Source organism: Rhinolophus sinicus, chromosome 14, assembly GCF_057876585.1.
Source record: "Rhinolophus sinicus isolate RSI-liver-muscle chromosome 14, RSI-T2T, whole genome shotgun sequence".
NCBI lineage: Eukaryota > Metazoa > Chordata > Mammalia > Chiroptera > Rhinolophidae > Rhinolophus > Rhinolophus sinicus.
This window is the reverse complement of record NC_142514.1, coordinates 180,980,178-181,006,954: the sequence shown is the minus strand read 5'-3', so window position 1 is coordinate 181,006,954 and position 26,777 is coordinate 180,980,178. Positions and strand designations below refer to the sequence as shown.

The 26,777-nt window shown below is 48.1% G+C and overlaps 3 protein-coding genes and 1 non-coding gene across 8 annotated transcripts; all 4 read left to right on the top strand.

The window, feature by feature from the left end:
* The first annotated feature begins 4,759 nt into the window (after positions 1–4,759).
* LOC141572570 (U2 spliceosomal RNA) lies at positions 4,760–4,950 on the top strand. Its single transcript, XR_012497894.1, has one exon. It is a non-coding gene; the product is annotated as a U2 spliceosomal RNA (small nuclear RNA).
* A 1,375-nt stretch (positions 4,951–6,325) lies between these two features.
* On the top strand, positions 6,326–10,622 carry WDR74 (WD repeat domain 74). Of its 3 annotated transcripts, none has more exons than XM_019713964.3 (11): positions 6,326–6,479; positions 6,561–6,667; positions 6,746–6,867; positions 8,385–8,460; positions 8,599–8,745; positions 8,880–8,981; positions 9,247–9,347; positions 9,434–9,489; positions 9,806–9,951; positions 10,032–10,088; positions 10,402–10,622. In XM_019713964.3, exons 1-11 carry the CDS (start codon positions 6,416–6,418, stop codon positions 10,579–10,581), a joined length of 1,158 nt encoding a protein of 385 aa, XP_019569523.3. In that variant the 5' UTR covers positions 6,326–6,415; the 3' UTR covers positions 10,582–10,622. The 3 variants fall into 3 exon arrangements, with proteins under 3 accessions (XP_019569523.3, XP_074192603.1, XP_088645770.1); XM_074336502.2 differs by having other exon boundaries at positions 6,409–6,479; positions 6,561–6,656; XM_088789644.1 differs by lacking the exons at positions 6,326–6,479; positions 6,561–6,667; positions 6,746–6,867 and adding an exon at positions 6,959–7,070.
* A 119-nt stretch (positions 10,623–10,741) lies between these two features.
* Positions 10,742–11,296, top strand: TEX54 (testis expressed 54). Its single transcript, XM_074337098.2, has 2 exons — positions 10,742–10,849; positions 10,956–11,296. The coding sequence occupies exons 1-2, from the start codon at positions 10,768–10,770 to the stop codon at positions 11,165–11,167; spliced, it is 294 nt and encodes a 97-aa protein (XP_074193199.2). The 5' UTR covers positions 10,742–10,767; the 3' UTR covers positions 11,168–11,296.
* Positions 11,297–11,474: 178 nt separating this feature from the next.
* On the top strand, positions 11,475–26,229 carry STX5 (syntaxin 5). Of its 3 annotated transcripts, none has more exons than XM_019713904.3 (11): positions 11,475–11,615; positions 12,273–12,516; positions 13,568–13,638; positions 13,795–13,850; positions 13,962–14,032; positions 19,229–19,345; positions 19,430–19,486; positions 19,662–19,743; positions 20,211–20,317; positions 20,482–20,603; positions 25,481–26,229. In XM_019713904.3, the coding sequence occupies exons 2-11, from the start codon at positions 12,292–12,294 to the stop codon at positions 25,638–25,640; spliced, it is 1,068 nt and encodes a 355-aa protein (XP_019569463.2). In that variant the 5' UTR covers positions 11,475–11,615; positions 12,273–12,291; the 3' UTR covers positions 25,641–26,229. The 3 variants fall into 3 exon arrangements, with proteins under 3 accessions (XP_019569463.2, XP_074192606.1, XP_019569464.2); XM_074336505.2 differs by having other exon boundaries at positions 11,493–11,615; positions 12,425–12,516; XM_019713905.3 differs by lacking the exon at positions 11,475–11,615 and adding an exon at positions 11,882–11,921.
* Positions 26,230–26,777: the final 548 nt, after the last annotated feature.

Here is a 26,777-nt window from a genome sequence, read left to right as displayed (position 1 = left end):
TTTTATTAACATGTAAATTTCAGAATATAGCTCATACCTCTATCCTGGGGTATTGGTTCCTGGGTCCCTGCAGAAACCAAAATCCGAGGATGCTCACGTCCCTTACATAAAATAGTGTATTTGCCTATGATCTGCACACTCAGGCTTTAAGTCATCTTTAGGCTACTTAATACAATGTTAAGTGCTGTGCGAGTACTGTTTTCCCGAAAGTAAGACCTAGCTGCACCATCAGCTCTAATGTGTCATTTGGAGCAAAAATTAATATAAGACCCAGTCTTAGTATATATGATTTTTGGGGAAACATGGTAGTTACACTATTACAATGTAGATGCTATATAAGTAGTTCCACTGTATTTGGGGAATGACAAGGTCTGTGTTCAGCACAGACACCATCAGACCTAAGACCTAACTGCATAGTACCTGTCAGCAACTACAAAGTTTTTCTGACAATATTTTATCTCTGGAATTAGCTTAGACCATGTAGGTGGAAGTAGTGGGTATGGAGGGCCAACTATGCCTTTTGTGTCAACTATGTTTTTGTTCATTAAATGGTAGTCATACAGATTTGAGAGTTGTCAATCAGTGATACAACCAGAATAAGCAAAGGTTGGTCCTGAAAGTGAATCAACTAAGAAAAGATGCCAGGACCCTGGGGAGCACCAGCATTTAAAGGGGAGGAACAGCAGAGGAGAGAAACCCAGAAAGGCACTGTAGGCAGTGGGAGAACCTGCAGAGGCCTGATCAGGTAACCAGGGAAGAACACTCCTCAAACACCAGATGAAAAGTGTCAACTGTCGAAGCTATAAAGAGGTCAGGTACAACTGACTGCAAGCATGTTGAGCTTCAGCTACAGACGAGTCTGCATTACCTCCTCTCACCCTCACCAACCCTGGGCGGCATGTGCCAAAAGCACCCTTGGATAGAGGAGGACACTGAGGCAAGGAAAAGCTAAGCAAATTGCCCATTGTCACAGTTAAAATAGCAGGGGAAGGGAGGGTCAGTTACCAAAGTCCCAGGGGCTTAACCACTAGACTGACTATTCTAGGAGTCTGGGGGCTACTGTTGCTCTAACCCAGATCTGGGAAATACAGCAAGGAGGTGATGAAACCGGATAGCCTGGTATAGGGGCCAGGCAGGGTCCACTGGAAGTGTCTGGTAGACAATGAAGCCTTCCTCAAACACTATTTTCAACATTTGTCAAATTAATGGCTACTTGGACTAAGAAATGAAAAGATGTACAACTGGGACAATATGGAGAAATGGGGGAAAGCTCCAGAATGATTGAGGCCGGGCTCCTCACATTCCTTCTGCACACTGATGACTCAGGACTACAATGTCTCTAGCCTTGGACCTCTTCCCTGAGCTCCAGGGACATCCAACTACCCCCTACCCTACCCCCCCTTGATATCCAGTCAGACATTCAGACCCTTGATCCCCTGTTCTGCCTGTGCCAGCTCCTCCCTCAGCTTCCCCACCTCAGTTAAGTGGTAACAGCGCCAACAAACTGCTCCATCCCAAACCCAGCACTGTACTCCCCAGAAGAGTCAAAGCCTTGCTCTTGCCTTTGGGTTACATTCTAGAAGAGGGAGAGGCAAAATACAACGGCCAGCAAATACGACTATTTGAAATAGCACAGTGGCTCTCAACCAGGGGTGATTTTTGTCCACAGGAGACATTTAGCAACCCTGAGCAGCCAGTCTTAAATCCTGGAATTAGGGTTCCCTCTTGGACAACTCTTAGACGGGACTCCAGGACCCCCAAGTCCTGTTGCTCCACTGATGTGGCCTCCAGGTGTGTGGACAACTTCAGCGAGATTCTCTGTCTCTTCTAGGGCTGTAGTTGTATACTTATAGATTAACAAATGGGTTTCAAGGGACTCTTAAGAATCCCACCAGAAATTGTATGCAAAACTGTGAGACAAATATATGTTTATTTGGGGAAAGTCTTCAGATTCTCAAAAGGGTTGGGGGATGCAACAAAAATTACAAACCTCTTCAAGTTGACTAGCCATTTCTTCGACGGGTTTTATATTGTGTTGTTTTTTAAGTTTATAGCCTCGTCCTCAAGAACACACAAAAAAATAGGAAGTCAAAAATTGTTCAATCAATGTATAAATATGGAGAAAAGTACCATTAAAAATAAAAACTGTTTAAAGAGTTAACAGACGAGTGTAAAATGGGGATGGTTGCTATAAACCTTTGAATACTACTTGTCGATTTATATGAATTTCATTAAAATAAAACATTAAATTACAAAAATTAAATGTACCCATGGAAAGAACATTCTTGCCTTGGCCGCGGTTTGCCTGTCACCAAAGCCAGTGTTTCTCTGAACTCTTCCACGTATCTCCATCTCTGCTACCACAGCCACCTTTGTCTCCCACCTGGAGGATCACAGGAGCCTTCTCCCAGTTTTCCCCAGTGGACTATAAAGGTCATGAAGTCAAGGTCCAAGTCTCATTTTTTTTATGGCCATAGGTAACTGCTCAATAAGCATAAAGAAATGCATTGCCAAGTTCTTGTGGAGCCCTCACATCAGCCTCCCGCACCCGCGCAGGAAGAGGCAGAGGGAACAGTAGAACAAGAGTGAAGAAGCCACTCCCCACTTGCCTTTGCTTCAAAGCAGGAACAGTCAACTGCTGACTGCACAGACCTACCAAGAGATGGGGTGCTTGGCGCTGTAGCCTGGGCAGGACTGAAGCCAAGCCAGGGGGCTGTGGCTTGCACTAGGTTGGGTCTTGCAGAATTTGGAGAAGGTTGGGATTGAAAGAAACTGAGTTTTGCTTTTGCCCTTTTTTTTTTTTTTTTGGAGGGTGCTTTTGCCCTTGTATTCGTTTTGCATTGCTGTTATAACAAATTACCACAAACTCAGTGGCTTAAACAAAACAAATTGATCTTACGCTTCTGGAGGTCAGAAGTCCAAAATGAGTCTCAACAAGCTAAAATCAAGCTGTGGCAGCAGGGCTGCCTTCCTTTCTGGAGGCTCTAAGGGAGAATCATTTACTTGCCTTTTCCAGCTTCCAGAGGTCACCCTACTGACCCCCTTCCATCTTTAAAGCCAGCAAAGTCTCATCGAATTCTTCTCATGCTGCATCATTCTGACACCAAGTCTGCTGCCTCCTTCTGTCCCGTATAAGGACCTTTGCAATGACACAAAAGGGGCCCACCAAATCCAGGATAATCTCTTCTTCTCAAAACCCTTAATTTAATATCTGCAAAGTACCTTTTGTCATGTAAGGTAACATATTCAGAGGCTCTGAGAATTAGGACATGGGTATCTTTGTGGGGGGCATTATTCTGGTAACCACATCCCCCAATTCAGCGCTTCCCTGGAGGCTCTGGTTTACTTACAGGAAACTGTAGAAACTGCTTCTGTTTATTAACATAAGGGACACAGTGCTGAGACCCTTGCCCTTGTTCTCTTATGTCACAGATTATCAGAAACCTTGCTAGTTGAAAGCATATCAGTGAGAATGGCGCGACCTACTCTTGCCTTAAGGATCGAACTTTGACACGGAGACACGGACTTCAGCCAGCTATGGAGCTTCAGTTAAGGAGGTTTCCAACAGAATGTCCCACATTCATGTTAATATAGTTTCCAAGGAAACAGGACCTCAAGTCCCTTTACAGCCAGGGCCTGATATTAATCCCTTTCATACAGCCAGGCTTTGCTTTGAGCTGGTAAATGAACTGCTCATTTAAATTTTCCCTACACTGGGCTTCACCCTCTCTTTCCCACGGCTGGACGCCGAGTTTAGGAATCAGGAACCTCCAAAGAAACGTCTTTCTCAGGGCATCTTTTCCCCTCTGTGAAGGGTCCACGGTGAGTGATGCATGGTACAAATGGCAAGGTAGAAGCGAGTTGGGGGTGGATGTGACAAGTCTGGGAGGAGGCACAAAAGGGAGCCAGAAGCCTCAGGATACGAGGGGAACGGAATTCTAAAGGCCAACCTTTACTGAGTGTCCTGCTCTAACAACCGCCCCATTTAATACGGGGCAGGAGCCTACGCAACGTGCCTCAAGTCATCAAGTCAGGAACTGGCTAGCAGGGATCCCAATGTAGCAATTTGGACTCCAAAACCTGTGCTCTGGAACCGCGGACTCTCCAAACTCCATGTTTCCTGGAAAATACGACCTAGCCGGTCGATCTGCTCTAATGCGTCTTTTGGAGCAAAAATTAATATAAGACTGCGTATTGTATTATATTTTATTACATTATATTACATTGACCCGGTCTTATAGTAAAGTAAGACCAGGTCTTACATTAATTTTTGCTCCAAAAGACACATTAGAACTGATTGTTCCGCTAGGTCTTATATTCGGGGAAACACGGTGTGTCCCGAAGCCCGGCGCCACCACCCGCCACCCTCAACTGACTAACGGAGACCACCACCCGGTTGTCCCCCTGGCGTGCCTACAAGCCTTCAGAGACTAATGCCACAGTCTGGGAGAAAGAAATCAAGCGCGCATTGAAATGTGGGCATTGACTTGTATGTGGACCAATCCCAAGAATGTATAAAAGCAGAGGGGCGGGTTCATGCAAAACACACCGACCAGTGAGCTGACAGACGAAGCGGTAAATGACCCTGTTTAAGGTATGTTTCAAAAAAGTTATCTATAATTTTGAATAAAAATAATAAGAAATTAAGTTTAAGAAAGATTGTGTGTTGGAAAAAAACTAATACTTATGCCGTTAAAGTCACCACAACCGTAAAAGCTACAGGAAGGATAAGGCAGGCTGGGAGGTGAGCCGCTAAGGTATCGCTTCTCGGCCTTTTGGCTAAGATCAAGTGTAGTATCTGTTCTTATCAGTTTAATATCTGATACGTCCTCTATCCGAGGACAATATATTAAATGGATTTTTGGAATTAGGAGATGGAATAGGAGCTTGCTCCGTCCACTCCACGCATCGACCTGGTATTGCAGTACTTCCAGGAACGGTGCACCCCTCTCGGGGGGAACTTATCTTGGTTTGAAAGTAAGACAAAGCTTGGGTTTACAACTAGTTGTCATCACGGCACAATTTAAAGATGTATTGTTAGAAACGTGAGTTATTCAAACCACGTTTTTGTTGTTTTAAGTACTGTAGGCAGTATGTCGCAAACTGGTTTTGTGTGTGTGTGTGTGCGCGCGCGCGTGGTGGGGGTTTGGAGGAAAGCAATCAATTGCTGTTTTCCAGCCGATACAGTATTTTACCTTTTAGCTTTTCTGATGCATTCTTAAAAGCAGGAAAGTTGACTATAATTATTTTTTAGATCTGAACTGGAATAGCAGCTTCGTTTTCTCCTTATTTATTAGAAACGGTTTACTCTTTTTTAGGTTTTTTTATCCTGTGTACGGGAGAGGCCTTATCTTTTTCTTAAGGGTTCAGTTTGGCTTCATATTAAGTGGTAGGCTGTTAGTTTAACCTCATCAGCGTTAAACCCCAGCTGTGTCCCCGACTTGTATTACAATTGGGAAAGGCCGGCACACAGAGGAATGGTTGGATGTCTTAAAAAAAAGTCACAGGATTTTAAGGGAAGATGTTCAGGTTTAATTTAGTTTAAATTGTGTTCTGATAGGCTCAATAAAGAGATCAACATCAGGCCTGGACTCCGAAGGGTGCTCTTTCCTTGGTAATACAAAAATAAATCTGGAATGTTATGCTCAGAACTCTATCGCCAGGCCTGCACCTGCTCTGAAAACATAGCTGCTTCTCCGTGGAGGACTTAGGTTTGCCAGGCAAGAGTGGGATACTTTATTCTTACTGATATAATTTCAAACAGCAAAGTTACTGATAGTCTCTGATTTCATAAGAACAAAATGTCTCAGAAAAGTCACTCAAAGAAGGAAGCCGTTGACATTTTAATTATGACATTTTAAAGTTGCAGCTTTTGTTTGTTACCTGCAGATTTTTACTTTCAGTCTGTGTTCATTTTTACCATCACCAAACCTAATTGTGAAGAAATAAAAACGACACCCCTACTTCCACCTTTCCAAAACAGGTATGTTTTAAAGATTCTCGGTTTTATTTTCTCCGTCTTTCTTCGTTTTGTGTCTTTTATACTCTAGGTTGAAGCCATGAGCCACAACAGTGATTTGAATCGATTCTGAAGTGGGCTCTTGTCTTGTACAGAAAACAAAACATGATGCTTTGCAGCAGGGACACGTGCTAAGGCCGGCGCGACCCGGCATCGCGGTCCACCCAGGATGCGTTCCACTCCAAGTGTAAAATGGTCCAGTTAAGTCCTCAGATCCCCACAATTATCTCCAGAAATCGTTATCGTAAAGAAAAACAAAGCTAGAGCAGGCGAGGGATCTCTACTCTTCTCGCTCTTTAAACTCCCGGAATCAGCGTTGGTCCGGATCCACCTCCGCGCGCGCGGGTGACGCAGACGCTGCGCCGGAAGTGCGGCCGTCGGCTGCCAGACCGCGTTATGGCGGCTGCGGGGGCTCGCTGGAACCATGTGTGGATCGGCACGGAGACCGGGATCCTGAAAGGTGGGTGGCAGGAGCGGGCGCCGGGAAGTGGGTAGGTCTCCAGCTGGCGACCCCGGTGCGACTGACGCCCGCGTCCCGCAGGGGTGAACCTTCAACGCAAACAGGCGGCGAATTTCACGGCGGCGGGACAACCGCGACGCGAGGAGGCGGTGAGCACCCTGTGCTGGGGCGCTGGAGGTGAGACACAGGTGAGCGGCCGCTTGTTGGGACGGAGCTGGGGTACGGTAGCCTCGCTCTCCTTACCATTCTGCACTCTCTACCTGCAGATCCTGGTGGGCTGTGCCGACTCGACAGTGAGGCAATTCAGCACCGAGGAGGGCAGATTTCAGGGCCAGAGGCACTGCCCCGGCGGGGAGGGCACGTTCCGAGGCCTTGCCCAGGTCGACGGGTAAGACCGAGTCCCTCGCTGAGCCCCTCAACAGAGAGCGATGAGGCTCCCGCAGGACCGCCGAATGATGTTTAGCCCTCAGATGACACGGGCCTGGGCTGGGTGACGGACTTGTGTCCTGCCTTCTTTCCTTCATTCCTATAACAAGCATTTATTGGACACCTACTGAGTTTCAGGCATTGGGCGAAATGCAAGGGCTGCAGGTAAACCAGACACACACAGTACCCACTTTCATAGAGTGGGCATCCTCCAGGGATGTTCTCCTGTTTCCATAATCTTTTGAGTGACCCTGAGCAAGTCATTTAATAGTTAAGAGGATGTTTTTAAACGGGCTAACCACCACCAACAAGGTGATGAAGGTCCCAAAGTAAAGGATAGGAAAGTGCTGTCTTGGGTTAGGTTACTGGCCCAGCTTTCTTCCAAAGATGGAGCGAGGAGGTTGTGAACAGGCTGTGTGTGTTTGGTAGTGATTCTGACAGGCGAGGTCTAGGAGGCTCTGTGTGGGTGAGAGGTTTGAAGTGAACCTTGAAGGATTGGTAGAATTTTGGCAGGTGGAGAAAGGGGTAAGGGCATTCTAGGAAGAGGCTACTGCCTTGGCAGAGGCCAAGGATTGAAGTCTCGCTACAGGGTATCTTTCAGGGGCGATCAGTAGCATTTGGGGGTTGAAGCTGAGGAAGCGTTTTAATACAAGATAGGCAGGGTAGGTTGGGATTCATTGTAAGGGGCTTTAAATGCCAGGCTGAGAGATTTGTACATTTGTAGATTGTGGGTGTTACTGGTTTTTGAGTGGACAGTGCTATGGTCAGAGCTGTGAGCCTGTAGGAGTGTGGAGGATAAATTGGAGAGGACGCAGTTCGGAGGCTGTCGCCGTAATCCAGGGAAGCGATACAGACCCTGAACCAAGGTGGGAGGGTGAGCAAATGTGAGAAGGAGCATAGGTTCGGGCTGTGCAGCTCCTGGGGAGAGACTTGCTTGGGCTTCGTAGGAGGGGTACTTTGAGGGAGTACGACATTTAGCGTCTGGAACCCAGAACATGGAACTCAAAAGAAGCTGGTGTCTGACTTTGGCCAAACCCTAAATCCAGACCAGTCCCATTTCAGTCCTTTCAGAGTTATTGATTCTGACTCCCTGGTGTCTGACTCAAGAGTCAGAAAGATCTGTGGGACCGGGTGCCCCCAGATGGAGCTATGGAATACAAAGGCATTCTCTGCTTTGGAGTATCACAGACTTGATTTCCAGCTCTGGTTCTGACATTTACAACTCAGTGGGCAAATCTTTTAATTGCTCAGAGCTTGTTTCCTCACTTATAAAACTGGTAAATCCTCACTCTGTTGAAATTAAACAACGGGAAGCTGGAAGCTGCCAAGCCCTGTCCAGACCAGAGTAGCCTAGAGGCTTCCTTAGGAACAGGCCTGTAGGAGTTTAGTTAATTTGGGGGTGGGTCAAAGGGGGCCTAGAGGATACTTTCACTTTTTTTTTTTTTTTTTTTTTTAACTAAGTCTATCTTCCCTCTGTAGCACCCTCATCACATGTGTGGATTCTGGGATTCTTCGAGTCTGGGGTGACACTGAAAAGGAGACATCCTCCGACCCAGTGAGGCTCCCCTGCCCTGATCCCTGTGGTTGGGGAAGGAGGGGGCCAGGGTGGGAGCTGAATGAAAGCTTTGGGGGAAGAGGATTAAAGACTCTGGAACTGACTCTCTTCTCTCATCTCATCTCCCATTCTTTTTAGCTCCTGGAACTGAGGGTGGGCCCTGGGGTGTGTAGGATGCGCCAAGACCCAGTGCACCCCCACGTCGTTGCCACGGGTGGGAAGGAGAATGCTTTGAAGGTGTGGGACCTGCAGGGGTCTGAGGAGCCCGTGTTCAGAGCCAAGAACGTGAGTGATGGGTGGGGAGGGGCTGGGGAGGCCATTATGAGTCAGAGACCATGGCTTTAGGGGTGATAGAGGGCTGAACGAAGGGACACACTGAGCACCCCACAACCCTGCCCCCCATCTACCCACCCCACCAGGTACGGAATGACTGGCTTGACCTGCGAGTTCCCATCTGGGACCAGGACATACAGTTCCTCCCTGAGTCACAGAAGCTTGTCACCTGTACAGGGTACCATCAGGTGAGAGACCACCCCATCCCTACCTCCTGGCTTAAGCTCCCAACCTGGAGGATCGGCTTCCCTCATCCCTGTCCATTTATGCTCCTAACGGCTCTCCCCCAACCCCCCAACACTCAGAAGAGGGATACATTTCAAATGAGAAAGTTTCTCTAAGAGCGGGTTCTAAAGAGCAAAGCAGTATATGGAGGAGGTGTTGAAGATGTGGGGAAGCCATACGGGGGGGTGTGGAGTGAGGGTCCCCTGTGATACCTCAGTCTTCCTCCAGGTCCGTGTCTATGATCCAGCCTCCCCCCAGCGCCGGCCGGTTCTAGAGGCCACCTATGGAGAGTACCCCCTGACAGCCATGACTCTCACTCCTGGGGGCAAGTGAGTGTTTAGAGGGCAAAGAGTGGGGTCAGGAAGGACTCTTGGAGGTTCCTGCTGACCCCACCTTCCTCTGCTCTCCTCCTCAGTTCAGTGATTGTGGGGAACACTCATGGGCAGCTGGCAGAAATTGACCTTCGGCAAGGTAGTGGACTGGGGAGCCTTGGGGGAGGGGAAGGGTAGGATGCCCTCTAAGGCACGGCAGTAGAGCGGTTGAGCCCTCATTCAGGTATTAGGTTATCTGAGTTCAAATCCTGGTTTCAAAAGCTGTACGCCCTTGCACAAATTATTTTAACTCGCTGTGCCTTAGTTCCTTCACCTGTGAAGTGGAGATATTGATGGTAACTCCTATCTCAGCGTTATGTTAAGGATTAAATATTGAAATGTAATGTGATTTAAATAGTAAACAATAAATGGTTGTTGGCTGGTCAGCTGGCACTGATGCTTACCCCCTTCTCCAGGGCGCCTACTGGGCTGTCTGAAGGGGCTAGCGGGCAGTGTCCGAGGGTTGCAATGCCACCCTTCAAAGCCCCTCCTAGCCTCCTGTGGTTTGGACAGAATCTTGAGGGTACACAGGATCCGGAATCCACGGGGCCTGGAGCATAAGGTGAGAGCCTGCTGCCAAATGTGCCCCCATTCATGTTTCTATTTCATGCTTGGCTCCTTAAGACACCTCATCTTTTGCAGGTTTATCTCAAATCTCAACTGAACTGCCTTCTCCTGTCAGGCAGGGATAACTGGGAGGTGAGCAGTTGTGTCTGGGAATGTGGGAGCCAAGGACGTAGATGTGAGGATTTATTTCCCTGTGGGAAGAAAAAAGGAAGCAGCTGGAACAGAGACCTGGGACTATCCTCCATCTACCTGTCACGTTACTTAATTTTTGTGCGGAATGTTAATAGTTACAGTCCTGACAGGGTTACAGCCAAGGGTGACAGGAACATGGGTGGGAATGGTCTCCCAGAGCAGGAAATAAAAGTGATTATTTCCCAGTTAGAGCATCCTTCCCAGTGGGTCTATTACTGTGTCCTTGACACTGAAGCTCTTCTCCACTCCCCAGGATGAGCCCCAGGAGCCTCAAGATCCCAACAAGGTGCCCCTAGAAGACACAGAGGCAGATGAACTTTGGGCCTCTTTGGAGGCTGCTGCCAAACGGAAGCTCCCTGATTTGGAACGGACCCCAGGAGCTCTCCAAACCAGAAAGAGAAACAAGAAGCGGCCTGGCTCCACCAGCCCCTGAAGAGCCTGTGTTCACTTTGTAAATAAACAGCTTGACACCCACCATGACTCTGAGCCTTTTGTGATGGGAAAAATGAAAGGGGTGGCTGCTCTCTGAACTGAGGCGATGGGATATCTGACGTCACAAAAGCCTGGTGAGAGCCAGGGGGGCTGGAGTGGGTGGTACCGGTGCTGGGCTGCACAGGCCATGGGCTGCTGCCAAGACAAGGACTTTCAAACCTCCAAGGGTCAGGCCAAGGAGGCCGAATCAGAGGAAGTAGAAGAGGAAGGTGGGACGAGACACACCAGGGGGCCCAGGGAGCTGGGGAGGGGGAGGGCCCAGGAGGTTGGACTGGGAGGGTAGGGCGGAGCTCAGCAGCCTTGTCATTCCCGCAGAAACCGAAGGGATTGATGTGGACTCGTCGAACCACCAGAATCCCAGGTCTAACAGAAGCCTGTTGATCACCGTGCTGTGGAGGCGGCTATCCATGTTCAGCCGTCGGGGCTCCACGCCGTCAAACAGGAGGCAATCAATCCAGAATCAAAAGCATGGGTGTATGTTACAGAACAACCCGGAGGAGGTCCTGGAGGAGCCGGAGAAGGGGTGACCCCAGCCCTGCTCTCAGCTCACCCCAGTCTTCAGAGAATAAAGTTCCTAACGTGTACTTGCCAGAGCGCTTATGCTTCGGCGGCCTGCTCTGGGCGAACAAGGCACAGGAACCACCCGGGCTGCGGTCTCTTTAAGGCTCCTCCGCTGAGGCTGGCCCAGCCCCCTGGCTCCAGGCTCTGGTTCCTAGGGAGCGGAGTCAGGGGAGAGGCCTAGCCAATGGGAGGGCGAGATCCTCCCTTTGCGTTTGGGTGGGGGGGCGTGTCCCTTGAGTTGCCGAGTTCAAAAAGGCGTGGCACCGCCCCCTCGTCACCGGGGGTGGGGTTACGTGTGGGTGACGTGGCGGCCTCTAGTCTGGTCGGGTTTCCGCGACTTCGGCTCCCGGGGAGGAGGTGGTGACGACCCAGGAGATTGTGGTAGCGGCGGCGGCGGCAGGCGGCAGAGAGGAGGTACGACTCGCTCTAAGAGGGGTCTGGCGGCCGTGTCAGCCCCCGGTAGCGGCTTTCCGGGGGTGGCGATGGGCGGGGGGAAGGGAACTAGGGGCGAGTGGACAAGTCCTGCCGGCCCGGCTCCGGGTGAGCGAGTACCTCGCCGTCCAATCAGGAAAGCTCCTGTTGAGAAAGACGTCGGCATTACCTAATCAATAGTTGCCGTCCTCTAGAAGGCGGGACTTGAGCGGAGGTGGGACTTCCTGTTTCAAATAAACACCCAGAGATTTCCCCCCTCCGCCCACCGAAGTGTGTACCCCTCCGGAGGTCGGTCTTCGTTTCTCCCTGAGGAGTCGAAGAAACCCGTGAATACGAGAGGGTCCAGTTAGGGCCTACGGCAGTTGCACAGACTGGGCTGGAGCCTTGGGTCCACGGGACCTGCCTTTAGCCCTGTCTCTGCTTCAGGGACCCCGGCCCACGTTCTGGCTGTCCGAGCCAAGGTGGAAGAAGAGGCTGAGGAGGGGAACGGCTTAGGCCGGAGAGGAAGTGGGGGGCCCTGCCCATTGAGGGCCGGCCCCAGGATCTGAGGGTGGCTTTGGGACCCAATGATTTGCTGGTTGGGGGGAATTTGTGGGGAAGGAGACTGCCTGGGGAATGACACTCTCCCCTCCACAACAGTCCGAGGTTATGCGTCTCAATGATCCCGCGGAAACGCTACGGGTCTAAGAACACGGATCAGGGTGTCTACCTGGGTCTCTCAAAGACACAGGTCCTGTCCCCTGCAACTGCTGGCAGTAGCAGCAGCGACATCGCCCCTCTGCCCCCCCCAGTGGCCCTGGTCCCTCCCCCTCCCGACACCATGTCCTGCCGGGATCGGACCCAGGAGTTCCTGTCTGCCTGCAAGTCCCTGCAGAGCCGTCAGGTAAGGACCAGAAGTGGGAAAGGCAGGAGTGAGCTTTACTCAAGTTTGGGAGTTTTACTCAAATTTGTGCTCCAGCACTGTTGATTGATGTAATATATATATATTTTTTGATTGGAGTAATTTTTGTGGGAAACTCTTGGGAGAACTGATCAGGCTTGCAGGGGGCAGTAGAATCTACCAAGAGGTGGGCAACCTATCTAGAGGCAAGCATCTAGACTTTTTTTGTGAGGAATCCCCTGGAAGGTAGGGTTGCTATTCTGGAAGGAATATCTCAGGATGAGAGGTGGCTGCAATATATTTGGTTTGGATAAGGAGCGGGTTCTCAAAAGAGCCTTTAGCCCAGAGACAAGCACTTTGAGTTCTAGTTCTGGTGTAAGTCTACCACTATTTGCTCTGTGACCACAGGGAAGTTAGTTGGACCTCAGTTTTTATATCTGTAAAATAAAGGAAGTTTTCTAGGTAAATAATTTTTATCAAACTCACTCTGGAGTGCTTTTTTAACAAATTGCTTTTCCTTGTCTCAATCCGGACTTTAGAAATCTAAGTGGGATCTGAGTGACTGTAATTTTATTAAATATTTTTACTGCTCAGCTCTTGTTAGCAACTGTTCTTCTGTATGAGCTTTCCAGTTATCCTCTTCAATTCCCTGATTGGAGTTCAGTGGTAGATGGTGATAGTAGTTACTATTTATTTGGTGTTCTCAATGTACCAGCTGTTTGGCTAAAATACTTTGCAACCGTCTTCTTGTTTAATCTTAGCAACAACAATATGAGGTGTGTGGATTGTCTTCATTTTATAGAAGAGGAAACAGATTCAGAATGGTTTCAGTAACTTGCCCCCAATCCCCCAGTTAGTAAGTAAGTGGTGGAGTCGAGATTTGAACCCAGGTCTCCCTGTCTTCAAATATGGACTCTACTGCTACTGATGAAATTAGACCGTCTGGTGGAGGATACCACTGGTACTAGACAGAGTTTAGTGGACACCTGAAAACAGGGAAAGCTGGAAATGGGGAGGGAGAACTAAAGTTTCACCTGTTGACATTGCTTTTCAGAATGGAATACAGACAAACAAACCAGCTCTGCGTGCTGTCCGGCAGCGCAGTGAATTCACACTCATGGCCAAGTGAGTTGGGAGAAGTTATGTGGTGTGCTGATGCAGCGTCGGGGGAGAAGTGGGCTTGCCTTTGGTGGCCTGGCAGGGAGGGCAGGATTGGTTGTGCTGGAGCTAGTGTGGGAATAGGCCCTTTCCCACAGTGTTCTCACTCTTGTGTCTTTACAGGCGCATTGGGAAAGACCTCAGCAACACATTTGCCAAGCTGGAGAAGCTGACAATCTGTGAGTGTTCTTGGGGTGTTTCAGAGATGGGGCAGTGAACCAAAGAGGGCTGAGGAATTGACTCCCTTGTCTTTGACCTCACCCTTCTTGCCTTCTTGTTTGTCTCTGCAGTGGCAAAGCGCAAGTCCCTCTTTGATGATAAAGCAGTGGAAATTGAGGAGCTAACGTATATCATCAAACAGGTGAGCTACTAGCTATCAAGAGAGCCCAGCATTCCTGTCGGGTCACGTCCATCATTTTCCGTTGCCATGGAGACCCAGAGCAAGTTTCTAGAGCCAGCCCAAACATCCTGCCCATCCATTGAGTCAGTAGAAACTTACTGATCATCTGCTGTATGCAAAGTGCTCTGCTGAGCACTTGCCTTACAAACATGAGGCAAGATTTCTGCCTTCAGGGGCTTATTGTCTAGAAGAGGTAACCAGCCCCATAAATTCAGACTTACAGTGAGTAGGAGGAAAGTGTGCAGAAAAGATCATACAAAAAGATAAATGAGATAGTCTAGGGACACTGGGAAGTATTTCACAGAGGAGGTCAAATCTGAGCTGGTTTCAAGGTTTGTGTAGAGGCCATGGAAGAACATTCCAGACAGAGGAAACAGTGTATGCAGAGGCATGGCGTATACAAGGGAAAGTTCACGTCTTTGCTCAGGTGTTATCTGTTCAGGGAGGCCTACCTTGAACATGCTATTTAATAATCCAGCACCAAAACTCTGATCTTTCTTACCTTGCTCTGTTTTTGTTTGTTTATTTGTCTTTAACAACGAAATATTCTAACATTTTCTATAATTAATTTACTTATTATTATGTTTGTCTCTTCTCCCACCTACCTCATCCCTCTCAAAAAAAAAAAAAAGTGCCACAAGAGCAGAGATTTTTTTTCTTTCTGCTTGTTCATAGATGTGTCCCGAAAAAAACAGTGTCTGGCATATAGTAGGTACTCAGTGTTTGTTCACTGAATGAGTGATTGGCAGGAGATGAGGTTGTAAAGGTAGATTGGTGGCTGGTAGTGAAGGTCATTGTAGAATCACACTGAATGCCATGGGCTACAACAACAATTAGAACCTGGATCCCAATTCTGTCTAAAAGACATCAGTATAGCACAGTTCTGTACAGTTGTGATTCCTTCCTTTCCCAGCAAAATGTGATAAGAATAAAATGTGAAGTTGAATGACGATGAATGGAGAGGGAAAAAAAAACCCTGGAGCATAGATGGGCAGAGAGGCTAGGAAGGAACCTGCTGCAGTTGTCCAGGATGAAGATGATTATGGCAGAGCCAAAGGGCAGACACATTCAAGATGCTGTGCTGTGTAGAAAATAGAGGGTTCCCCTAACTATTGGGGTGTTATTGCGAGGTGTTCAAGAACCACGGCTGGATTCAGACAGACGAGTTCAAATCCCAGGTCTACCCCTTATGGTGTGACCTTGGGTAAGCTATTTACTCTGATCTTCAGTTCCCTTATACATAAAAAGGGGATAAGAACACTACATACCTCATAGGGTTGTTGTGAGGATTCCTTTATTTTTCAGTCACTGACATTAATTAGTGCCTTTGACTGCCTGGTTTTGCTGGGGATTCAGCAGGGAACAAGACAGATGTGTGGTCCCTGCCTTTGGGAACTTCCTTTCTGAATGGGTGAACTAGACACTATATAAGTAAACAGAAAAGAAAGTTTCAGATAGTGGCAAATCCTTTAATAAAAAAATAAGGTAAGTGAGTTACTCAGGGTAGGGCCTACTTTAGATGAGCTGATGTAAGATGGCCTGGCTGAAGAAGTGACATTGAGACCTGAATGGTCAAGAAAAAGCCAGTCATCCAGAGATCTGGACGGAGCACTTTCCAGAAAGTGGGAATAACAGAGGGAAAGGTCCTGAAGTGTGGGTGACCTTGATGCATTTGATAAACATGAAAGAGGCCAGTGTGATTGCAGCATAGAGAGAGAGAGAGCGAGAGACAGAGACAGAGACAGAGACAGAGACAGGTAGGAGGTAATTTAGATAAATGGGTGGAGCCAGATCATACAGAGCTTGTGTAAGCCAGGTGAGGAATTTGGGTTGGATTCTAAATTTAGTGGGAAGCTCTGGGAAGCTTTGAAGCAGAGAGATGGTGTGCCCCATTTTTCTTAAAAGATCACTCTGGTTGCTATGTAGAAAGTGGATTGTAGGGGAGTAAGCTCTAAGGGAAGGTCGTTTAGGAGGCTCTTGGAGATTTTTTAGAGAGAAAAGACATTTTGGAGTAGGATGGGTTCAGCAGAGAAGGAGATGAGTGGACAGATTGAGAGGATGTGTTGGCATCAGCTGGGTTCTTGGTGGGTTCCTGCTACGTTCCATGTGGATAAGGGGAAAGGGAGGAATTGAGGATGGCTCTTAAGTTTTTGGTCTGAGCAACTGGTGAATGGTGGTGCCATTCACCAAAATGAAAAAGAAGGAAGAAGGGGGAATAGCTCTGGGGGATGTAGGGGTGGAAAGTAAGAGTTGTTTTCTAGTATGTTAAGTTATGTTTAAGCCAAAGAGAAAGCTGTAAGCTGCTTAGAATGTTGCGTGGTGCGCAGTGAACAAACACGAGGCTGCTAGTGTGTTCACACGGGGCTGAGTACGTGGTAAGCACTCCATAGAACGCGGTTGTGTTGCGGTCCTAACGTGGGTTAGGGAATGTGTGAGTATGTGACTTAGAAGCTTCTACCTTGGGCACCGAAGGGGGAAGTGGTGCCATTTTCTAAGCTAGAACCCTGAGGGGAGGTCCTACGGGGGGAAAACCCTGGAATGTAGTTTTGGCTATGCGGAGGCTGCATTAACTTTCCAGAGACAGACCAGTCAGCAGTGAAAATTGTCCTGGGCTCTCAAGAGAATGGTTGGGGCTGGGATACTAATGAAGGGTATACTAATGGCGGGGGTGGGAGGTTATTGGACGTTACCTAGTTTTTCATCTAGCCTGTTTTTTTGTTTTTTTTTAATTGGGGAAGGGGAACAGGACTTTTATTGGGGAACAGTGTGTACTTCCAGGTCTTTTTTCCAAGTCAAGTTGTCCTTTCAATCTTAGTTGTGGAGGGTGCCGTTCAGCTTCAAGTTGTTGTCCTTTCAGTCTTAGTTGTGGAGGGCGCAGCTCAGCTCCAGGTCCAGTTGCCGTTTTCTAGTTGCAGGAGGCACAGCCCACCATCCCTTGCGGGAGTCGAACCGGCAACCCTGTGGTTGAGAGGACAGGCTCCAACCAACTGAGCCATCCGGGAGCTCAGCGGCAGCTCAGCTCAAGGTGCCGTGTTCAATCTTAGTTGCAGGAGGCAGAGCCCACCATCGCTGGCAACCTTGTGGTTGAGAGCCCACTGGCCCATGTGGGAATCGAACCGGCAACCTTCGGAGTTAGGAGCACAGAGCTCTAACCACCTGAGCCAGCAGGCCGGCCCTAGCCTGTTTCTTGAACTCACTATTCTAGACCTCTTTCCCCTCCCCCTTCTCCTCTTTGTCTGATCCCTCCCTGGCTGGCTGCCCTGGGCCAGGCTTTCTCTGCCATCCCCTGGTGTCCTCCTTCATCTCTCGTCTCAGGAGGCCCTTGGCAGGCTGTGTTGGGGAGTGGATGAGGCATTGGTCTGCTGTAGAAAGCCTGGCTGTGCTAATCATTGTGTGTGACCTTGGACAAGTCAGATTTTACTTTTGCAGTGATGATTTTTAAAAGGGATTCTGTATATAAAAATTACTTTGCTGATGCTTCTGGAAAACCACAGTGCCTTTGACTCTTCCCTTCTCCCAAATACTACACTGAAGTAGCTTTGTTAGTCAGCATGCTCTGGGTTCAAGATTTTGGCCTTTTAAGTGTTTCTGTGACTGTGAACTTGGCCTCATGTCTTGTCCAGAGCAACACGGGCAGTGAGGGAGCGAGAAGGGGCAGCGTTAGGTTAAAATTTAAGAAAGAAAGAAACAGAGACTTTATGCAGTTAAATCTCAGAGGACAATGCTACTGCCTTGTATGTTATTATTAAAAGCCACCAGTCGGTCCGATTCAGGGCTCCAGTCTCACAGCCTGACAAGAGACTGGAGCCCTGAATCGGACCGACTGGTGGCTTTTGTTGATAAACATACAAGGAAGTAGCATTGTTTTTTACACGGCCTGTGAGACTCATCCATCATATCACAATAGTGAATCAAACCAATTATTCCCATCCACTAGCAGCCAGAGCAGAAAGTACTATGATGACTTCATTAAGGTATGTACCTTCCTGGGGACAAGTCTCACGTTGAAACTGTTCTGTTGAGCTAAGCAGAGAGAGCTGATCTTTATCGCTCTCATGATTTCTCTCACAATCACGTGAGAGAGGAAAGCCAGAGTCAGCAGTGGCTTTTCCCAAGCAGGGGGAAGGGGAGGCAATGTTCCTTCCCAGATCTTCTAAGACAGCTCGTTGGGGGTCCCCACACGGTTCCGCCTGTCTTAGGTTGTTCCTCACGTGAGAAATCTTACCCGTCTTTGGCTGCAAATCATCTTTTGGGGACTAGACAGAGAGACATGAGGTGTAAACATCATGATAAAACAAAGTCCCAAAACGGCACAGTCTCACAGACTCTTCTTTTTTTTCTTTTTTTTAAAATTTTATTGGGGAAGAGGAACAGAACTTTATTGGGGAACAGTGTGTACTACTTCCAGGACTTTTTTCCAAGTCAAGTTGTTGTCCTTTCAATCTTAGTTGTGGAGGGTGCCATTCAGCTTCAAGTTGTTGTCCTTTCAGTCTTAGTTGTGGAGGGCGCAGCTCAGCTCCAGGTCCAGTTGCCGTTGCTAGTTGCAGGGGGCGCAGCCCACCATCCCTTGCGGGAGTCAAACCGGCAACCTTGTGGTTGAGAGGACGCGCTCTAACCAATTGAGCCATCTGGGAGCTCAGCGGCAGCTCAGCTCAAGGTGCCGTGTTCAATCTTAGTTGCAGGGGGCTCTGCCCACCATCCCTTGTGGGACTTGAGGAATCGAACTGGCAGCCTTGTGGTTAAGAGCCCACTGGCCCATGTGGGAATCGAACCGGCAGCCTTCGGAGTTAGGAGCGTGGAGCTCTAACTGCCTGAGCCACCGGGCTGGCCCCAGACTCTTCTTTCTTTAAGGAAAAAACGGGGGGACAGTCGGCTAGGCTGCTGCATGACAACAGCCTCACGAGGTGGAGTGGAGCCATTGGGTGGAGGGAGTAAACAAGCCTTTATAAATGGATGAGACCGTATTTTGCCTCTTTCTGGCTCTGCTCTGCAGGGACTGAACCAGAGCAAGCTCTAGAGCTTGCAGGCCCTTTTGGTCAGATAGTAACTGCTGGTAACTGCCATTCTGCTCTCCCACCAGAGATGTCCAGGTGGGAGAGAAGCTGCTGCCTGAGGACTCCTTGGATGATACTGTTTTTCTATTGGCTTTTTCACCAGGATATCAATAGCCTCAACAAACAAATCGCCCAGCTTCAGGATTTCGTGAGGGCCAAGGGCAGCCAGAGTGGCCGGCACCTGCAAACCCATTCCAACACCATCGTGGTCTCCTTGCAGGTGGGATCTGGGGTGGGAGAGAGGGAGACAAAAGGGAGGAAGGTGTTGTCTTCCTCTGGCTGACCCTCACTCTCTTTCTTCTAGTCGAAACTGGCCTCCATGTCCAATGACTTCAAATCAGTTTTAGAAGTGAGGACAGAGGTGAGAAGAATCTGTGCAGGAGGGATAGGAATCTGGGAGTAAGAGCCCGAGGGGGAAGGGGGAAAGGGACAAGTGGAAGGCAAGGGCAGCAGGGTCATGGGCCAACAGGGGGGTCTCTTTAACATACCTGCTTTCCAGTGGCCTCAGGACCTTTGCATTTCTTCCCCATCCCCAGAACCTGAAGCAGCAGAGGAGCCGGCGGGAGCAGTTCTCCCGGGCACCCGTGTCAGCCCTGCCCCTTGCCCCCACCCACCTGGGTAAGTCAGGCAATGTGAGGAGTCCTGAGGGGTGCGGCTTAGTTACTCTGGTTGTGATGGATCCCCTAAGGGTAGGGATTCGGTAGGAGAATGAAGGGGCAAGGAAGTTGCTAGGCTTTATCTCTCAGAGGTCAAACGTGATTGCTGGCATTCATGATCCACCCTTAGTCTCCCACATTCTCATTGTTGGGGGTGAATTCAGTCATGTTCAGACGAATGACAGTTTCTAATATTTTTCGTGCACTTACTATAGTCACATTCTCATTTAATTTTCACAACTGCCCTTTGAGAAAGCAACTATTATCCCCCATTTTACAGGTGAGGAAACTGAGGCTCAGAGAGCTTAAATGACTTGTCCAGGGTCACAAGGCTAGTAAGTGCCAGAGCTGGGATTGAAATCCGGAGTATGTGGTTTTTGAAATAGCTTTTAATCAATAAAAAGTGCCATGTTTTCTTTCTTCGTCCAGGGGGAGGTGCTGTGGTTTTGGGGGCGGAGTCCCGTGCCTCTGGGGATGTGGCCATCGACATGATGGACTCTCGGACCAGCCAGCAGCTACAGCTCATTGATGAGCAGGTACCCAAGCTCTGAGCTGGGGAGGAGTTGACCCTCTGTCCTGTGGGCTACATGTGAATGTTTGGAATGTGCGATGGGTGAACTGGCAAGCCAGGAGGGTCCTAAAGAGGCAGGCCCTGCCCTGAAGAAGCTCCCAGTGCTCATGTGCGCTCTTTCCTCTGAAGGATTCCTACATCCAGAGCCGGGCAGACACCATGCAGAACATTGAGTCCACAATTGTTGAGCTGGGCTCCATCTTTCAGCAGTTGGCGCACATGGTTAAGGAACAGGAAGAAACCATTCAGAGGTGAGACTCTTTCTCTCTCCCACTCCAAAGAGAGAATCTTCCCCTCCCTGTGGGTTGGCATCCTGAAGGTCCCCAGGGGACAGCCCTTTGGAAGTCGAGTGACTCGTGCCCACCCACAGGTATCAGTTCACCTGCCTCCATCCATTCAACAAGTGTCTACTGAGTACCCGTCCTGTGTCAGACACTGTTCACGGTGCTGGGGATACAGCGAGGAGTAGAACAGCAATGTCTCCACTTCATGGAGCTTTGCAGTGTGTCTGTAATTGAGTAGGGTGTGTGAGGACAGCTGCTAAGAACTGACAAGAAATTGTCAGGCAAGGAGGGCTAGCCAGGGAGTTAAAAGTCTGATGATGTGTTAAGAGAGTGACTGACTAGGAATATCAGTTTGGGGGGCAGGGAGGGCTGTTCTCAGGAAGACATGACGTTGAGGCAGAGACCGGAATGACGAGGGATCCCACCATGTAAAGAAGAGAGAATATTCTAGGCAGTGTGGACAGCTAGTGTGAAGGCCCTATGATGGAACAGTCTTGCTGTATTCAAGAATCAAGAAGGCCAGTGTGGCTAGAAAGTAATGACTAGTGATATAAATAGATATGGACATTCTTATGTTTGCTTCCTGGATGCCAGTGGATCTGGGTTAAAAACCACTGATTGGGTCCAAATTCCTTAGTATGTAGATTCCTGGGTCCCACCCTAGAATCTCTGGAGGTGAGATCTAAGAATTTGCATTTTTGAGACGCTCGACAAGTGATTCTTATTTTTTCTGAGGTATGCAAACTGCTGATCTAATGTTACTCAGTCATTCCGAACAACCCCCAGCCCCCAATTTGTAAATTTAAAAACTTCAAACTACAGAAAAGTTGGGAGGATAACACAAGGAACGTCTGTATTCCATTCACTTGGATTCACCAGCTGTTCACATTTTATCACCTTTGCTTCCTCTTGTTCTTTTTCTGAATCATTTCAAAGTAAGTGCAAGCATCATGACATTTTGTCCCCAAATACTAAAAGGTTGCATCCTCCAAGAACAGGTATTATCCTGAACAGCCACAATACCATTATCATACCTGAGAAAAGTAGCAACTGTCCAACACTATTCAGTACGCTGTCCATGTTCAAATTCCCCAGCTGTTCTAAAAAATGCTTTTAGCTTTTTTCTTTCAGTTGAAGACCTGGGTAACATTCACACATTGCATTTGATTGTTATGTCTCTTTAGTCTGCCTTTGTTTTGTTTTTCGTGACATGGGTTCCTCTTTTTTGGAAGAGGCCAGTGCCTCTTGTAGAAAGTTCTGCATTGTATTTGTCCAGGGTTTCGTTGTGATTAGATTTAGGTTAATGTTTTTGGCTGGCTACATAGGTGATTGTTTCAGTTAGCGCTTGATGAGGTTATGTTGCGACCTGCACAACACAAGCCGTGGGAAGGCGAGGGAGGCGGCGAGGATTAAACTATAATAAAGAGAGAGACTCAAATACAGTTAAATCACAGAGGACCGAGGGACTCACAGCCTCAAGGGACTGGAGCCCCGAGTCGAGTCGTGGTGGGTATTTATTGATTTCTTACAATAAGCATCACATGATTAGAAGCAGGGTTCCGCGAAACTCTCACACCACACCATAATAAAAATTCTTCCAATTCCCAGATATTTGTCCCAAAGCAACCGATGCACATTGTCCCCAGGTGACTAAGGTGGGTGTGTACAACCCCCTGGGGGAGCAAGTCTCACAAGGTAAAACCATCCCATGAGCTAAGCAGGAAGAGCGAGATCTTACCGCGCTAATAGGGCCTTTGCACAGCAGGGTGCAGGACAACAACGGGCAGGCATCAGCAGCTTCCCATAATGGTGAGGAGGAGGGGTATGGCTGCCTCCTGACTTTTATTGTGCTAACTCATGGGGGTCCCAATGGGGTCCCGTCTGGCTTAAGTCGTTCCTCCCATGAGGAAACTTACTCATCTTTGACTGCAGACCCTGTTTACAAGGACCAAATAGGGAGACTTAGGATATATGAACTCAACCCCAAAGAGGGACAGTCACGCAGAGTCTTCTTTCCCTAAGGAAAGATTGGAGGGGACAGACGGCTAGGCTGCTGTGTGACCACAAGGTTATTTCTTTTTTGGTTATGACAAGTTTGGTCACTTGTTTAAGGTGCTGACCATTAGGCTAAGTCATCTGTAGAGTGATACTTTGAGTCCTGTGGGAATGTCCAGGACCTCAGCCCCACGGTGATCCTTGCCTGACTCGTTTGTGAGATTGAGTGATGGTAAAACGGTAATTTTCTGATCCTCTCAGTCCTTCTACATTTATTAGCTCGCATTGTTCCGGAAAGAACGAGCTTTCTTTAAAATTACTGTGGAATAATAGTAATATGCAATGTATTACAATCCATTACCATCATTATTCTTGATTACTACATCTGGAGCTACTTCAAGGCAGTTTCTGTATCCTCTTGAACATAACCCAGCTACTCTCAAGCATCGTGAAGTTTGGGGGAAACTGAAACTCAAAAATTAAAATCTCAGATCGCTTAATCACAGTCACATAATCTTTCCAGTTCTTAGGCTCACTGTCTTTGGTTCAACCTCCGTTTTTTTGTTGTTATTGTTCCCACCTTATACTCACCTTCTAGTCTTCTGGTTTTCCAGGCCTCTCACATCAGTTTCGTCATTTATCCTTTCTGTTCAGCAAGACTACAGCTTCTTGATGCTTGATTCTTTCCCTCTGGTTTTCTTTCTCTCCATAAGACATTCTTTTGTCCTGTTCCCCATGTAAACTTATTCCTTTTTAGTTTTCTTCAGCCCTCTCTTTCCCAAGCCATTATTTTCAGCCCTATTCGTTTCCATCTTCTAACTCACTTGCTGCTTCTCAGTGTCCCACTGATTACTAATTGTTTTTTCACCACCAGTGTTCCCTTCTATTAGTTTCATTCGTGGACTCTCATTTAAAATCTTTTGTGTGTCACATTGCATTTATGTTTTCCCATTTTTGTTCAGCGGAGCCAATGTGAGCTTTCTTGGGTATGACATGACAAATGCACCCACACTGAGAAATGTAATTATAGCCCCAAACTAGGAAACCTGGTACTTTAGTTAGCCTCTCTGACATACTAGGGAATCATGTATAATCCGGGCTTCTATATTTGGACAGAGATTAGCTGGCAGTTTTCATGACCACCTTCCCAGGACCTTGGGCTTGCAAACACAGTGGCCCAGCCTTTCCTCTCATATTCCACCTAGATTGCAAGGCTCCATCAACTTTTGTATCCTCAAAAGTTGGAAAGGTCTCTACTCCCAGGGACTCACTTTGCAAGGACCAGGGTTTGTATTTGGTTTTTAGGATTGCATATGCAGGTTAGCTGGGAAATGTTTCCTTTTTCTCAACAATCTCTCAAGAGATTGCCCTTCCTCTGAGGACTTCTCTATACCCTGGAGAGACAGTTTCTCATAATGTAGGACTTTTCTTATCTCCTGACTGCCTGTTCGTGTCATTTTTTTCTTCTTGTCTCACTCTGAACCAGAATTTCCTGACTATAATGGCCTGTGAACTTTTTTTCCTGTTACAAATGCAGGGAATATTTACATATTTATTAAAGAAAGTCAATAAATACTGATGACCAAAACATTGTAATAGCTAACATTTTGGGGGCTTTTAGTATGGGTTGGGCACTATATAGTTGTTAACTTAGGTAAGACTTGACAACAACGAGAAAGGTAGGGTTTGTGTTATCCTTACTTTTCCTTCCTTTTCAGTTGAGGAAAATGAGATTTGTGGTTAAATGACTGGCTTAGGGTCATCAGCTAATAAGTTGTGGAGCTGATTTTCAAACCAGAGCCAAGACTTGTTTGTATTACCCTTCCAGAGCTTTTTGTATACACAGATATACCGGGGGTGCCCAAAAAATGTACACATTTTTGTGGCGAGCCAGCCACCACGAGTCGATCAGTACCTGAAAAGGGGAGTGGGAATGAAAAAAGACACACAGTATGATGATGGCGATCGCAGACCTCAGTGATGCTGAAGCCGTTGAGTTTATTCTGTCCCCAGAATTTATACATTCTGTGGACGTGCAGTTTAACAAGCACAAAAATGCATTACCTCATTAACAGTAAATCTTTAACTTTAGACACAGAAACTACAAAATAACTAAAACTCCCAAAAGCAATTATCCTTATCAATTGCCTTGAATAGCCATCAGTCTTCTGTGTCTGGGAACTGGCCGCTCCCACCACATTCCTGAGCAGCTTGCAAGCACCCTCCAGGTGCAGGCAGAGACAATTGCCTCAGGGGGAGGAAATAGGTTAAGCATAAACCGAGCCATTCTGTTAAGGCTCAGAGTTAGCTGTAACCATGGCTCCCCACACATTTTAAGAGATGTTATCTACATATTACTTTTCAAAGTTGATTTACGGTATCAATGTGTAGTATGACGTTCGTTCAAAAGATGGCATTAGGGGCGGCCAGATAGCTCAGTTGGTTAGAGCACGGTTCTGTTACCAAGGTTGCCAGTTTGATTCCCTCATGGGCCACTGTGAGCTGCGCCCTCCACAACTAGATTGAAACAACTACTTGACTTGGAGCTGGTGGGTCCTGGAAAAACACACTTAAATACATAAAAGTTAAAAACAAAAAGTGTTAATCAAATGAGTGCTAGCATCATTTGTTGTATTACCATTTTAATATAATAGTTTTTTCCTTTCTTAAAATGTCTATACATTTTTTTGGCACCCTCTGTATATGCACAAAAATGGAATCATATTGTGTGTAAACACTTTCTACTTCCACATATTGTGACCATCTTTTCCTGTCAGTAAGTATGCTTCAATAGCTTTCTTTTTAATCTAGTGACCTTCTGTTTCCTCTCTCCCCGGCCCTATCCCCAGGATCGATGAGAATGTGCTGGGAGCCCAGCTGGATGTTGAGGCCGCCCATTCAGAGATCCTCAAGTACTTCCAGTCGGTTACGTCCAACCGGTGGCTCATGATCAAGATCTTCCTCATCCTTATTGTCTTTTTCATCATCTTTGTGGTCTTCCTTGCCTGAACCCTCTCAGCTCTGAGGCACTCCGTGGGGGTTTGGAACTCACCTGGGAGGGCAGGTGGCCATTGCTGCCACTGAGCCTGTGCAGGGTGCTTGGAAGAAAGGCCCTGTTTTCCTGGAACTGCTAAGAATGGCCACTGCCCCTGATTCCCCACCCCTTGCCTCTGGCTACCCTGTCCTCCCCTCACCACCCTCAGGCCCACGAAACACACATGGATGGTTCTGGATTTGGACTCTGCTGTGAAGTGGCTGGAAGGGAGCAGAGGCCAACTGGGCGGCCAGTGGGGGAAGTTGTCTCCACGAGATTTTTATAAAGCCTCCCCAGCCTCTCCCAGAGGAAACTTTGGCAGCAAGGGGAGATGATGCCCTTCCCCACATCCTGAGAGTGAGGAGAGGAAGTGAAACTGCCCCAGGGACCAACTTTCCCGTCTGGGTTAGAATTTGACCTCTTTCTTCCTCTCTTCACCATGTGAGGCGGGGGCCCTGAGCCCCTTGGCTGCCTGCACAACCCCAACTTGGCTGCTGATGACTCTCAATCTGCCAAATGCGCTGCAGCCAGTTTCTCCCAATTACAGCAAGACCGTCAGCCTCACTAGCCATGTTGTCATTTCTGGGTGGGAGCGTCGAAGGGCCAGGCAGCAATTGGAGTGAGCCCACTGACCTGTACCAGAACTTTTCAGGTTGGGCTGATGGCTGTGAGGGGCCAGGCTTTGGGCTCTGCACACGGCAGCCTCCGGGCAGGGGACAACCAAGTGCAGCAGCACTTCATTAGCGTGGCAGCTTCCCTTCTAAGGGGACGCAGGATCCCAGAGTGGGTTCCCGACTGGTGGCAACTTCCAGGACCATCTCCAGCAGTATTTGGACCTGTTTCACCTGCATCCTCCAACCAGTTGGCCCCAATTTTCCCCTGAGCTGGATGAGGCAGGAGCTCTGTCTGCTGCCAGGAATGAAAAGTGAAGAATTTGTTCTCAGCTCCAGCTGAGGTTCTTGGTCCCCTCCAAGCCCCTCACCAAATCCAAGCCATTCACAGGAGAATGAAGGTGAGATGCACCTGGAATACCCGCCCTCCAGGGAGGTTAATGTGCTTTGTCATTTGTGACTAGGACTCAGCCACATTCTGAGATCACTGGAGCCTTCCCA